The following is a 10709-nucleotide window of genomic DNA, read 5'->3' on the forward strand; positions in this document are numbered from 1 at the left end:
TATAAAAATTTTAACATATAGGAGAATGACTTCTTCCCTACCCTTGGGGTAGGGAAGAAAACTAATTAAACAGGAAACATACAGCATTACCTATAAAGAAAAAATAATTTGACTATCTTTAATTAAGAGTTTGTTTACCAGAGCACCCCCGGTGGCGCAGCGGTTTAGCGCCACCTTCAGCCCGGGGTCTGATCCTGGAGACCCAGGATGGAGTCCCGCGTCAGGCTCCCTGCATGGAGCCCACTTCTCCCTCTGCCTGTGTCTCTGCCTCTCAGTCTCTCTCTCTCTCTCTGAATAAATAAATTAAAAAAAAAAACTTATTAAAAAAAAAAAGAATTTATCAAAAGGCACCATAAAGAGTGAAAAGTCATAAACCAGGAAAAGATATCTGCTTCTCATATGTTGATTCACATTCAGAAAAAAACAAAGAATAAAAGCATATACATATATACAGATATGTAATTACAGATATAGTTATAAATCAGAAAAAGACAAAATATCCAGGATAAAAATAAAACTTCACCCCACCTCAGAAAATGGACAAGCATATGAAAAGATGTCACCAGTAATCAGGGCAATGCAAATTAAAAGTACTACACAATTATCATTAATATTTCTACCAGATTGGCAAAAATCAAATACCAAGTATTGGTGAGAATGAGGAGCAATGCAAATTATCACACACTCTTGGTAAAAATGTGAATCAGGTATTCAGGAGTTCAGTAATATCTACAATCTACAAAAGGTGGAGATATACAAATCCTATGTTCCAGCAATTTTATCCACATATACACCCCTTAGAGAAATATGTGTAAGAATGTTCACAGTACATTGCTTATAACAGAAAAAAAAGTTATTCAAATATCCACATTAAAATGGTTCCATTGTATTACTGTCACACAATGGTATGCCATACAACACAGAAAGATATGTGCAACCACAAAGACAGATCTCATAAATGTGTTAACCTAAAGAAAACAAGTTCAAAAAATACAATACTAAATCCTACTCTTTAAGGATGCATGCTTATATGGTAAAACCATAAAGAATATCAAATAAATAACTATCAAAAGGTCAGGATACTGTTACCTCAGGAAAGGTGGTAGAAAGACCTACCATGAAGAAGGAATACATAAGGAGTTTCTGGAGGCTGACACTATTCTAACCCTTGACCTAGCTGGTAGTTGCAATGGCGTTCATTTTATTATTTATTGACTTTACATATGTTATCTGTGTTCGTAAGGAAAGGTTTAGAAAAGAACATATGTATATAAACTCATCTGCATAAAATATTCAGAAAATTACACAAGAGACTAATTAACAGTTGCCTGCAGGGAAGGCATCTCTATGAGAGATTAAAGGACAGAAAAGGTAGAAGACAACTGTTCACAGTACTGTTTTTCAACTACTGCACTCAACCAATATATATAAATCATAGGAGATTTAACTATGATAATAAAATATGTTATCAACCTTGATAATGTCAAAATACAATTATAGATGGACACCAAATGAGAGTTAGGAGTGGGCTAAAAAATGGGAAAGGAAAAGATAGGTCCACTAGTAGTCATCCTTTCCAAAGTGGGGAGTTAACCAAAAAAATAGGTATTTTAGTATGTTATATAAACTATAAAAGTAATAAGAAACTAAAAATGATATCACTTTAAAAAATCAGAAAGTAGGGATTTATGGAGCTGTATAGTTTACCTAAATCTTCATGTATCACAATAGGAAATTAATAGATACTATCTGCAGTTGAAAAATCAAGGATGAAGCATATTACTTAGAAATGTAAGTAACCACCTGAAAAGCTAAAAACAGAAACAAGAGTGTGGAGCAGCAGCTGCATTTCATTATAAGTCATTAGTATATTGCCTTGATTAAAAATGAAAAAAATAATTTTCTACTTAAGAGTATATACATCTAAGGACACAAGAACATTTATCATACCTGGTACAAAATAACATAATACTGACTGAATCCGCAAGAGCGAAAATGGCCAAAATTCAGATCTACAAATGTAGGCAGAGCAGAGGAATTGCAATTACTGACATTGGATCAAAAGATGAAAAGGGGGCAGCCGTGGTGGCGCAGCGGTTTAGCGCCGCCTGCAGCTCAGGGCGTGATCCTGGAGACCCGGGATCGAGTCCCACATCAGGCTCCCTGCATGGAGCCTGCTCCTCCCTCTGCCTGTGTCTCTCTGCCTCTCTCTCTCTAGCTGTGTCTCTATGAATAAATAAATAAAAATCTTTAAAAAAAAAAAAAAAAGATGAAAAGGAATACATCCACCACTCAGTAAATGACCATATATTAAAAATCCAAGCTAAGTACTATGCCATGGTAGAGACTAGAGTGGAAAACTACGTAAGATCTCTCCACTTCTATTACTGGCACCCTCCAATTCATTATCCACAGGTCTGTAGTGTTATGTCTTTAAAATAGAAATCTGATTATATACTCTCTGAAAAGCTGGTAATTAAAAATAAGAATGTAAAGTAGGCTCCGAACATGTTTGGTGAACTGATGGAAGTCAGTCACAAGAAGTTGCCTTGAAAGAATACTTGGAGCACTCGGGTGGCTCAGTCAGTTAAGCCATCTGCCCTGGGCTCAGGTCATGATCCCAGGGTCCTGGGCTGCTTATCCCGCTGCCCCGCTGCCCCTCTGCCCCTCCCCCCTCATGCTCACTCAGGAGCACACTCTCTCTCAAATAATTTTTTTAAATGCTTAAAAAAATTTCATTGAAAGAATACTCAAATCTAGACTTGAAGCCAGCCAGGGAAGCTAGCCATGTATCTTAAAATACATTTTAAAAAAATGTATCAAAAGGGGAGCAGCCTAGACTAATATACAGATGCAGAACAAAAGAGAAAAATAGTGAAATAAATACATCCAGAAAAGATTTCTGAAGGTAATGAGGCTCAAAGGAGATAATGAGAACACCCTGGTATTGTAAAGGTGAGAATGAACTGAAAGTGTGTGGCTCTCACATACTCAATCAGAATATGTGCAGGGAAGAATAAGCTGATCAGATTTAGGAATTATTAGAGAAAATAAGGTATTTCAAATATTTTCTACTGCAATGACAAGACTTAGTACATGAGTTAATCCAAAATTCTTAAAAACAAACAGAGACAAGTACATAATCTCCTAGTGGAAAAGTCAGTACGTTATACAGATTGTTGAAGGAAAAAGAAAGAAGCAACACTTTGCTTTTGCAATGTTGGCAACTCTTTCTGATCTCTAGCATCATGATAAGGGGAAGATTATACACAGGAATAGAGATCAAAGTAGATATCGAACTTCTCAATCCACCTAACTCTCTAGGGTCTTTATATTCCCTCTCATTTTTTTATAATTAGCAATTTTCAGGAAGAAGTTCTAATTACCCAAGAGAATGAGCATTGGTAAATCTCACTAGATTTAAGATATTAGTTTTTCTCAACTTAATAGGAAGGAGGGGAAAAGAATTACCCCTAAAGCAGGTAGCAGTTTTATACGGTTTTGAACTCAGATCAATTAGAATGGGAAAGACAGGTGGAAATGATTACTCATCGACAGAGAACTCACCTTCAAGAAAAGCAAATTCATCCACAGCTTCTATTGCATTATCTGAAACACATGGTAAAGGGACCTTTGACTAACTCTGGTCATTTGGACATCAAACTCTTTAAAAAAAAAACCACAACTACATAACGAAGGGCATGACACTTTATGCAAATGAGGGCATTTATAAAATTTGTCCTTGCTGTCATGAGATCCATTTCTACTCTTACCACCAAATCTTACGTATCAGCTGTTTCTCTACAAAAGTAAGAAAACTCTAGGTAAACCCTGTTCAGCAGGGGCACCTCTTTGCTCTGAAAGTCATAAAAAAAAAAAAGAGTCTGGCAAAACAGTAGTGGGATTAAGGGATACAAAATCTTTCACATGTACAAGGGTGACCAACTACGAAGAGGCAGAAATCAAACCCCCAGTTTCTCAGGGGAACAGAAGTGTCAAGCCTGGTACAACATGGCAAAAGGTATGAAGGGGTCTAGTCAGCTTTAGCAACACTTAGACTCCTTTCATTAAAAAAAAAAAAAAAAAAAAAAGACTCCTTTCATTACCTACCCCACCACCTCTCCAGCCACAGCTTAGGGACTCTAAAGGTAGGACTTTCTATCACTGTGGCAGTCCAAAAGGAAACATCATAGGGAGACCCTGTGGCACCTCTCATCTTACAGTGATGGCTTATCCACCAATGAGAGGGAAGCCTCCCCCAGCCCTCCCTTCTTTGCTCCCAGACACCAAAATACCAGAGTTTGACAGTCTACCCAAATCTCTCCGCTGGAGGGTTTTCCTCTTTCCTTGTTGGGCACAGCAGTAGGCATCTTTTGCAATGGTCTCCACAAATAGTTCCTGTGAAGCGAACGAGGAGAACTGAATCAATAGGTTCTAGCACCATTCTTGTGAGCGCTTCGATTTGAGTGGTGGGAAGGGAGTAAGGGGTGCTCTGGTGCACAGAGAGGTTCTCAGTCCTAGACTTCAGGAGGATTCCCTTTCCCCCTACCTCGGTAGGCCAGGCCACGTACCTCCTCCCTCACTTATAAAAACTCCACCCCACTCATTGAGACTCCTACAAGTTGTGCCAGACACTCGAAACGCAACTTAAAGTCGTCCAAATCCCTCACGAAGAGGCAGGTGTTAGCCAATCAATACAACTACTGTAGGTAGGTGCCTGCCTCTTCACCCCGGTCCTCTCGCCTACACCTCCCTCACCTCCCTCCGCTCTGCGAACACCCGGTCCACACCTCCTCCTCCCCCGCCTCCCCCTGACGTCGCTAGGCCCCGCCCCCCGGAAGCTTCCCGAGACCCCGCCCCTCGCCACCTCCCCGCCCCGCCACGCCGGGGGGCCCTGACGCTCTCGCCGCACCGCGGCTCGTGCCAGAATGAAGATGGCTTCCTGTCCCGCGAGGGTCACGTCAGGGTCCGCCTTCACCAGAGCCTTCACTCGCGCTAAAGGCAGCCTCGAGAGACGAGCCCCGGGCGCACTCGTCGGGGCTTGCGGCTGCGGGGCCGCCGCCTCCCCACTGGGCCCCTCCTCCTCCCGGGGCGTCCCGCTTCCAGCCGCCGCCGCCATCCCGGCCCCGAGCGTGCTGCGCGCGGCCGCCAACTGTGCGCGCGCATGCGACGCCGGCCCCTTTCCCGCGCGCGCTGGAGGCCACGCCCCCTGTGGGCGCGTGGCTCCGCCCCTTACGCGGCTGGCAGCTCCCGGGACTCCGGTGGGCGGGGAGCGGCGCTGGGCGTGGCCGCTGTCTCGGCGCTGGCGGTTCGCCGCGGCTGTGCTCGCCGGGGCTCGCTTCCGGGTCCCGGCGCCCCGTCGGGCCTAGTCAGGGCCAGGCCCGGTCCGTCCCGTAGTGGCTCAATACGGTTGAGCCGAGCTGGTGCCGGAAGGAGCTCCTCGGTCTGGAGAAGACCCGACCTGCAAGAGAGTCTCAGTCGGGGAATAAAACTGAGTGATGGCCGAGACTGGGAAGGGCAGGTGCCTGTCCGGGGGTCGCTCGTGCGGGAAAGAGGGCACCGAGCAGGGCGCGACATCGGGGCCAGTGTCCAAGAGAACAAGGTGCCCTAGAAGGAGGTAGGACTTTGGCAGGCAGAAATGGAAGAATTTCAGCCCCGACAAGAAAAGAGGCTGGAAAGGATGCAGTAGTGGCGATCGCGAGCCGTGCACGCGTGTTCAGTTGCACCAGAGCGTGGTCTCTCAATCTTCTCGTTCGCAGGCTCCCTTTACGCTCTTAGAGATTACTGAGGACCCCACAGGGCTTTTGTTTCTGTAGGTTATATCGACATTCGTTGTATTTGAAATTAGAAATTTCAGAATTTTATTTATGGTAACTAATACACGTTAACGTAAATGACATTTTTAAATTTTTTTTTTTTTTTTTTTTTTTTATAATAGAGAGAGAGAGAGAGGCAGAGACACAGGCAGAGGGAGAAGCAGGCTCCATGCACCAGGAGCCCAACGTGGGATTCGATCCCGGGTCTCCAGGATCGCGCCCCCGGCCAAAGGCAGGCGCTAAACCGCTGCGCTACCCAGGGATCCCCGTAAATGACATTTTTACAAGTTTTCAAAAAAAAAAGTTTGATGAGGACATTCTCCTTTAATATTTGGGTTTGATAGAAGACAGTTGGGATTCTCTAGCTGCTTCTGTATGTCGGTAACGGTAACGTTACCGCTTGTCACATAGATCTGGAAACTCCTGCATCTTCTTGAGAAAATGAGAATGAAAAGGCCAAATAACCTCCAAGTATTGTGAAGAAAATAGTCTTGACTGCACAGACACCTGAAAAGGGTCTCCAAAACACACCACCCCGAGTTAGTCCCCACACCAAAGTTTGAAATCTGCCAGCCCAGAGGAACAGTTCATATTTGCAACAACACTTTTCATCTAAGTCAGTTCTAACAGCTCGCATTTTTTAGCATCTACTATGTGCATGGTTCAAAGTGCTTTACGTTTATGTATGTATTGAGTAACAATTCTCGTAATACCCTTTTCGAAGTAGGTAATATTTTAACTTTTACGTAAATCGAAGTTCAGACACAAAGGGGTTAACTTACCCACAACAGAATGTAGTAAAGCCAAGAAGAGGTTGAATTAGATAATATGTACTATTTCCATTCATCAATGAGGTAGTAAACTCTACATGAATTCGTTAGCCGAGGCTCCCCTAGAGCAGAACAAGAGGCTTGGCCAAAATTAAAACCTTCAGAAAGGGGGCTGTGTCACTGAAAACTTCATTACAGCCTCCTTTAGGGCCTCCTTCCTGAGTCCACCATCAGATTACATTTGTGGACACTCCTGCACAGGGAAAGCTCCACACAAAACTGATAACAGCACAGCCAGATTCTTGTGTCCCCTTACAATGGAACACTTCATGGAGCAATATTCTAACAATGTCGAAATAGTTAAGTACTAATGGCTGCCTAATTTCTGAATTAGCACAATAAATGAACACTAGGAACAGGAATTTGTTCAGACTTCCTGAGAGGTTGAGTCAAATTGGCTCTTCAGCCTCTCTTTCTTCCCAGTTTTCTCTGTTATCCACATTTTCCCTACCGATCTTACACTTGCTCCTCTTCCCCTCTCTTTTCTCTTCCCAGTTCCTATTTTTTTTTCCCTCATCAGTTGTGTATTTTACCACTTGACCCAGCTCCATCCTCCTTTCCCTGGTTTTACTATGACTAATAGGAAGAGGTTTATTTAGACCACACCAGAGTTCTTGACTATGAGCATTGAAAAGGCATGAAGTCGTGTTAAAAGGGGTAATCAGGGGATCCCTGGGTGGCTCAGCGGTTTAGCACCTGCCTTCGGCGCAGGGTGTGATTCTGGACTCCTGGGACTGAGTCCCACATCAGGCTCCCTGCGTGGAGCCTGCTTCTCCCTCTGCCTGTGTCTCTGTGCCTCTCTCTGTCTCTCTCTCTCTCTCTCTCTCATGAATAAATAAAATCTTAAAAAAAAAAAGGGGGGGTAATCATGTTTGACTGTCTGAATTTGGTCAAAAGGCAGAGGAAACAGGAAGATAGGTATCAACCCCTCCCCACACACACACACAGGTTTGCATATCAATCCATATATAATGAAAGGCTAAAATTATCTTTAAAGGCTACAAAAAGAAAATTAATGCAAAAAGGATGCATTGTGTAATAACATTTTATGTAATAAACTAATGATTAAAGACAAGTACCATCTCCCCTCCAGGAATAAGAGTTCTATCCATTAAATATGTGTTTGGTGGAAATGCACTTCATTTCTAAATCATCTTTTTTAAATAGGGATGCCTGGGTGGCTCAGCGGTTGAGCGTCTGCCTTTGGCTCAGGGTGTGATCCTGGTCCTGGGATTGAGTCCCACATCAGGCTCCCTGTGAGGAGCCTGCTTCTCCCTCTGCCTATGTCTCTGCCTTTCTCTCTATCTCTCATGAATAAATAAATAAAATCTTTTAAAAAAAATAAAAAATAAAGGCTACAAAAAGAAAATTAATGCAAAAAGGATGCATTGTGTAATAACATTTTATGTAATAAACTAATGATTAAAGACAAGTACCATCTCCCCTCCTGGAATAAGAGTTCTATCCATTAAATATGTGTTTGGTGGAAATGCACTTCATTTCTAAATCATCTTTTTTAAATAATTGCATGTGTGTTGTATGTTGTTAAAATTCAGCTGAATAAATTTCAAAGATCTCATTGGCTTTATATAACACTTCATGAATTGGGCAACATCCAACCTAGCAGATAGAAGAGAGCTCAGAGGAGCTATGCAAAATGGAAATTTACAGGTGGAAGGGAGCAGGAATAAGGAAGGACCTAGGCACAAAAGCTGATTGGTTATTGCACAGTTACTTTCTTTTAGGAAATGGCTGGATCTAACAGGCCACAGGCCACAGGCCATTGCTTACTAATGTTGATCAGGCGATTCCTGATCAACTAATATTCCATTTCTGGGAGAGCCAAAAGTGTCTTGGTTTGATGATACAGGGCTTAGCATTAGGTGACTCCATTTGGAGCCTGTTGTCTTGTTTTTAACAGTGTGTTAAAGAGCAGGATTCAACTAAGTAAATACTAAAGATCTCATTGACTTTATTCAGCAATTCATGAATTGGGTAGCAACCAACCTAGCAGATGGAGAGCTGCTCTGAAAAGCTATACAAGGCAAGAGATTTCTATAGACCAAAATAAGCAGGAATTAAGAAGTTATAATGAACATTTGCTGATTGGTTAAAGCCAGGGTAGTTTCCCTATACAGAGCAAAGAAAGCTCTTAGAGCCTGGTTAGGTAACTTATACTGACCAGGCAAGCATTGACTGGTTGATCGAAGCCCTCCTTTTCTAGAACAACTGAGCACAGAAACTAATTAAATTTTGGTTTGCTGACATGGGGCTTATCATAAGCAACTCCATCTTAGGCCTAATCTGGTTGCTTTAACATATGCAATATACATATGTAATATATACATATTTTTATATATTTATGTGTGTCTATGTATGCATCCATATATGCACACACCCACACATATTTGTAGGATCAAATGTTAAACTATAGGGAAAACAGAGGGCATGGTAAGGTAAAAATAAATAAATAAATAACCATCAGACTGTTTAAAAGGACAAATAAGGAGAAAGAAAAAAGTATTGTGAACTTGGCCAAAGAAACCTTGGGATGCAAGAATTGCTTAAGTACTCAAAAGCCAACTCCTCGGAAAGTAAAGTAAAAACATATGGGAGAAAAAAGAAGGGAGAAATAAAAGGAAAAGTTTTTCAAGTCTTAAAAAGGTACAAAGGAAAACTTTACTCTTAACTTAGTGTTTAAAGAAATTGTTCAAACAGTGGTTCCCAATCTTCCCCCTCCAACTTTGATTGAAATGATAACCCAATGCAGTCTATAAAACACTCCGTAATTGGACTCCTTTTAACCTCTGAGTCCCATTTCATACCACATCACTTCCTCTGTGTACTCAAGCCACAGATTTTGTTCCCAGATCTATAGCAGTTCTGCCAGGAAAACTTTTCTCACCTTCCTTCAAATTGCAAAAGCCTTCCCCCACCAACTCACCCTCCCGCAGAAGAGGTTAAGTTATCCATACCACTGAACACCTGTCCTTCATAGTATTGTTCACAGTTTTCAATCCTTCATTTACCTGTGTGATCATTTGATCAGTGTTTGACTCTTCTTTTCCCCCACACTCCCTAGACTGTAAGCTCATTAGGGGAGTGCCTCTGTCTACTTTTGTTCATTGAGTCTTCGGTACAGTACTTGACATTTAGTAGGTGCTTGAAAGATATTTCATGAATGAATGAATCATTAACTGGCTCATCTGGAATTGCCATCGCCTAAGGAAGAATGTCACCACCTGGAGAGAGAATTGTTATTTGAAAATATCCACCAAGGCTTTCTCGTACAGTTGACCCTTGAACAATGTGGGGGTTAGAAGCACCAACACCCCTGCACAGTTGAAAATCTACACAAATAGCACCTGTACATAACTATGCCACCTGCATCTATAAGGTTTGTCTCCACTAAACTAAAGATTGTGAACCCATGTGCCTTCCTGGGCCCAGCTGATAATAAAATTGAAAGCCCAGCAAACTGTAGAATGTGGGCCATGTCCAGCCTGCCACCTTTTTTTTTTTTTTGTAAAGCTTTTTGGAAATAAACCATAACCATTTGTTTGTGTATTTTCTGTATAACATAAAGGTGACTTTAATAGGGATTTACCATTATGGAAAGAAAAGCACTCTGCCTCAGGATTGCCTTTACTGCCATTTACACTATTATTATGTAATCTTGTGCCTAGGAAAAAATAAACAATGAGTCAATTAATAGATCAATAAGTGGCAATTAAGATGAAAATTAAATGGAGAAAGTAATTTGGCATAGTACAGAGATGGGATTAAAAGTCCCTGATAAGTGCCCTCAAATATATATTTTGAATGAAGTAAGGTAAGACTAGAAGAATAGAAGATACCTATGTGGCTATCGAGGAACTTGGTGAAGCCTCCCTCAAGTGTGTGTAAACTAAGGAAATAAAGTCACGCTCTGAGAATTAAGTTCTACAACTATATGAAACAGATCAGAACAGATACAAAATCCTCTTAAGGAGACAGAATAAGTCTGAAAGTTTAAGCAGAGAGAAAGATTAAAAGGGCCACCAAAGCATGGCTGGTTGGCCAT

At 41.8% G+C, this 10709-nt stretch overlaps 1 protein-coding gene across 9 annotated transcripts in view; it reads right to left on the minus strand.

Moving 5' to 3' along the window:
• Positions 1-5185, minus strand: part of POLE4 (DNA polymerase epsilon 4, accessory subunit) — a 31667-nt gene extending 26482 nt beyond the window's left edge. For 2 of the 9 annotated variants that reach the window (XM_038561642.1, XM_038561641.1), the window contains exons 1-3: positions 4868-5185; positions 4314-4398; positions 3568-3609 (exon numbers count right to left, since the gene is read on the minus strand). In XM_038561642.1, the coding sequence (XP_038417570.1) occupies positions 3568-3609; positions 4314-4398; positions 4868-5119 (379 nt within the window). In that variant the 5' untranslated portion in view covers positions 5120-5185. Of the gene's footprint in view, positions 1-75; positions 291-3567; positions 3610-4295; positions 4399-4867 lie in introns of those variants that run through there. The other 7 variants (XM_038561640.1, XM_038561639.1, XM_038561638.1 and 4 more) reach the window with 6 other exon arrangements.
• Positions 5186-10709: the final 5524 nt, after the last annotated feature.

The sequence above is a fragment of the Canis lupus genome, chromosome 17 (assembly GCF_011100685.1).
Source record: "Canis lupus familiaris isolate Mischka breed German Shepherd chromosome 17, alternate assembly UU_Cfam_GSD_1.0, whole genome shotgun sequence".
In the NCBI taxonomy this organism is placed as follows: Eukaryota; Metazoa; Chordata; class Mammalia; order Carnivora; family Canidae; genus Canis; species Canis lupus.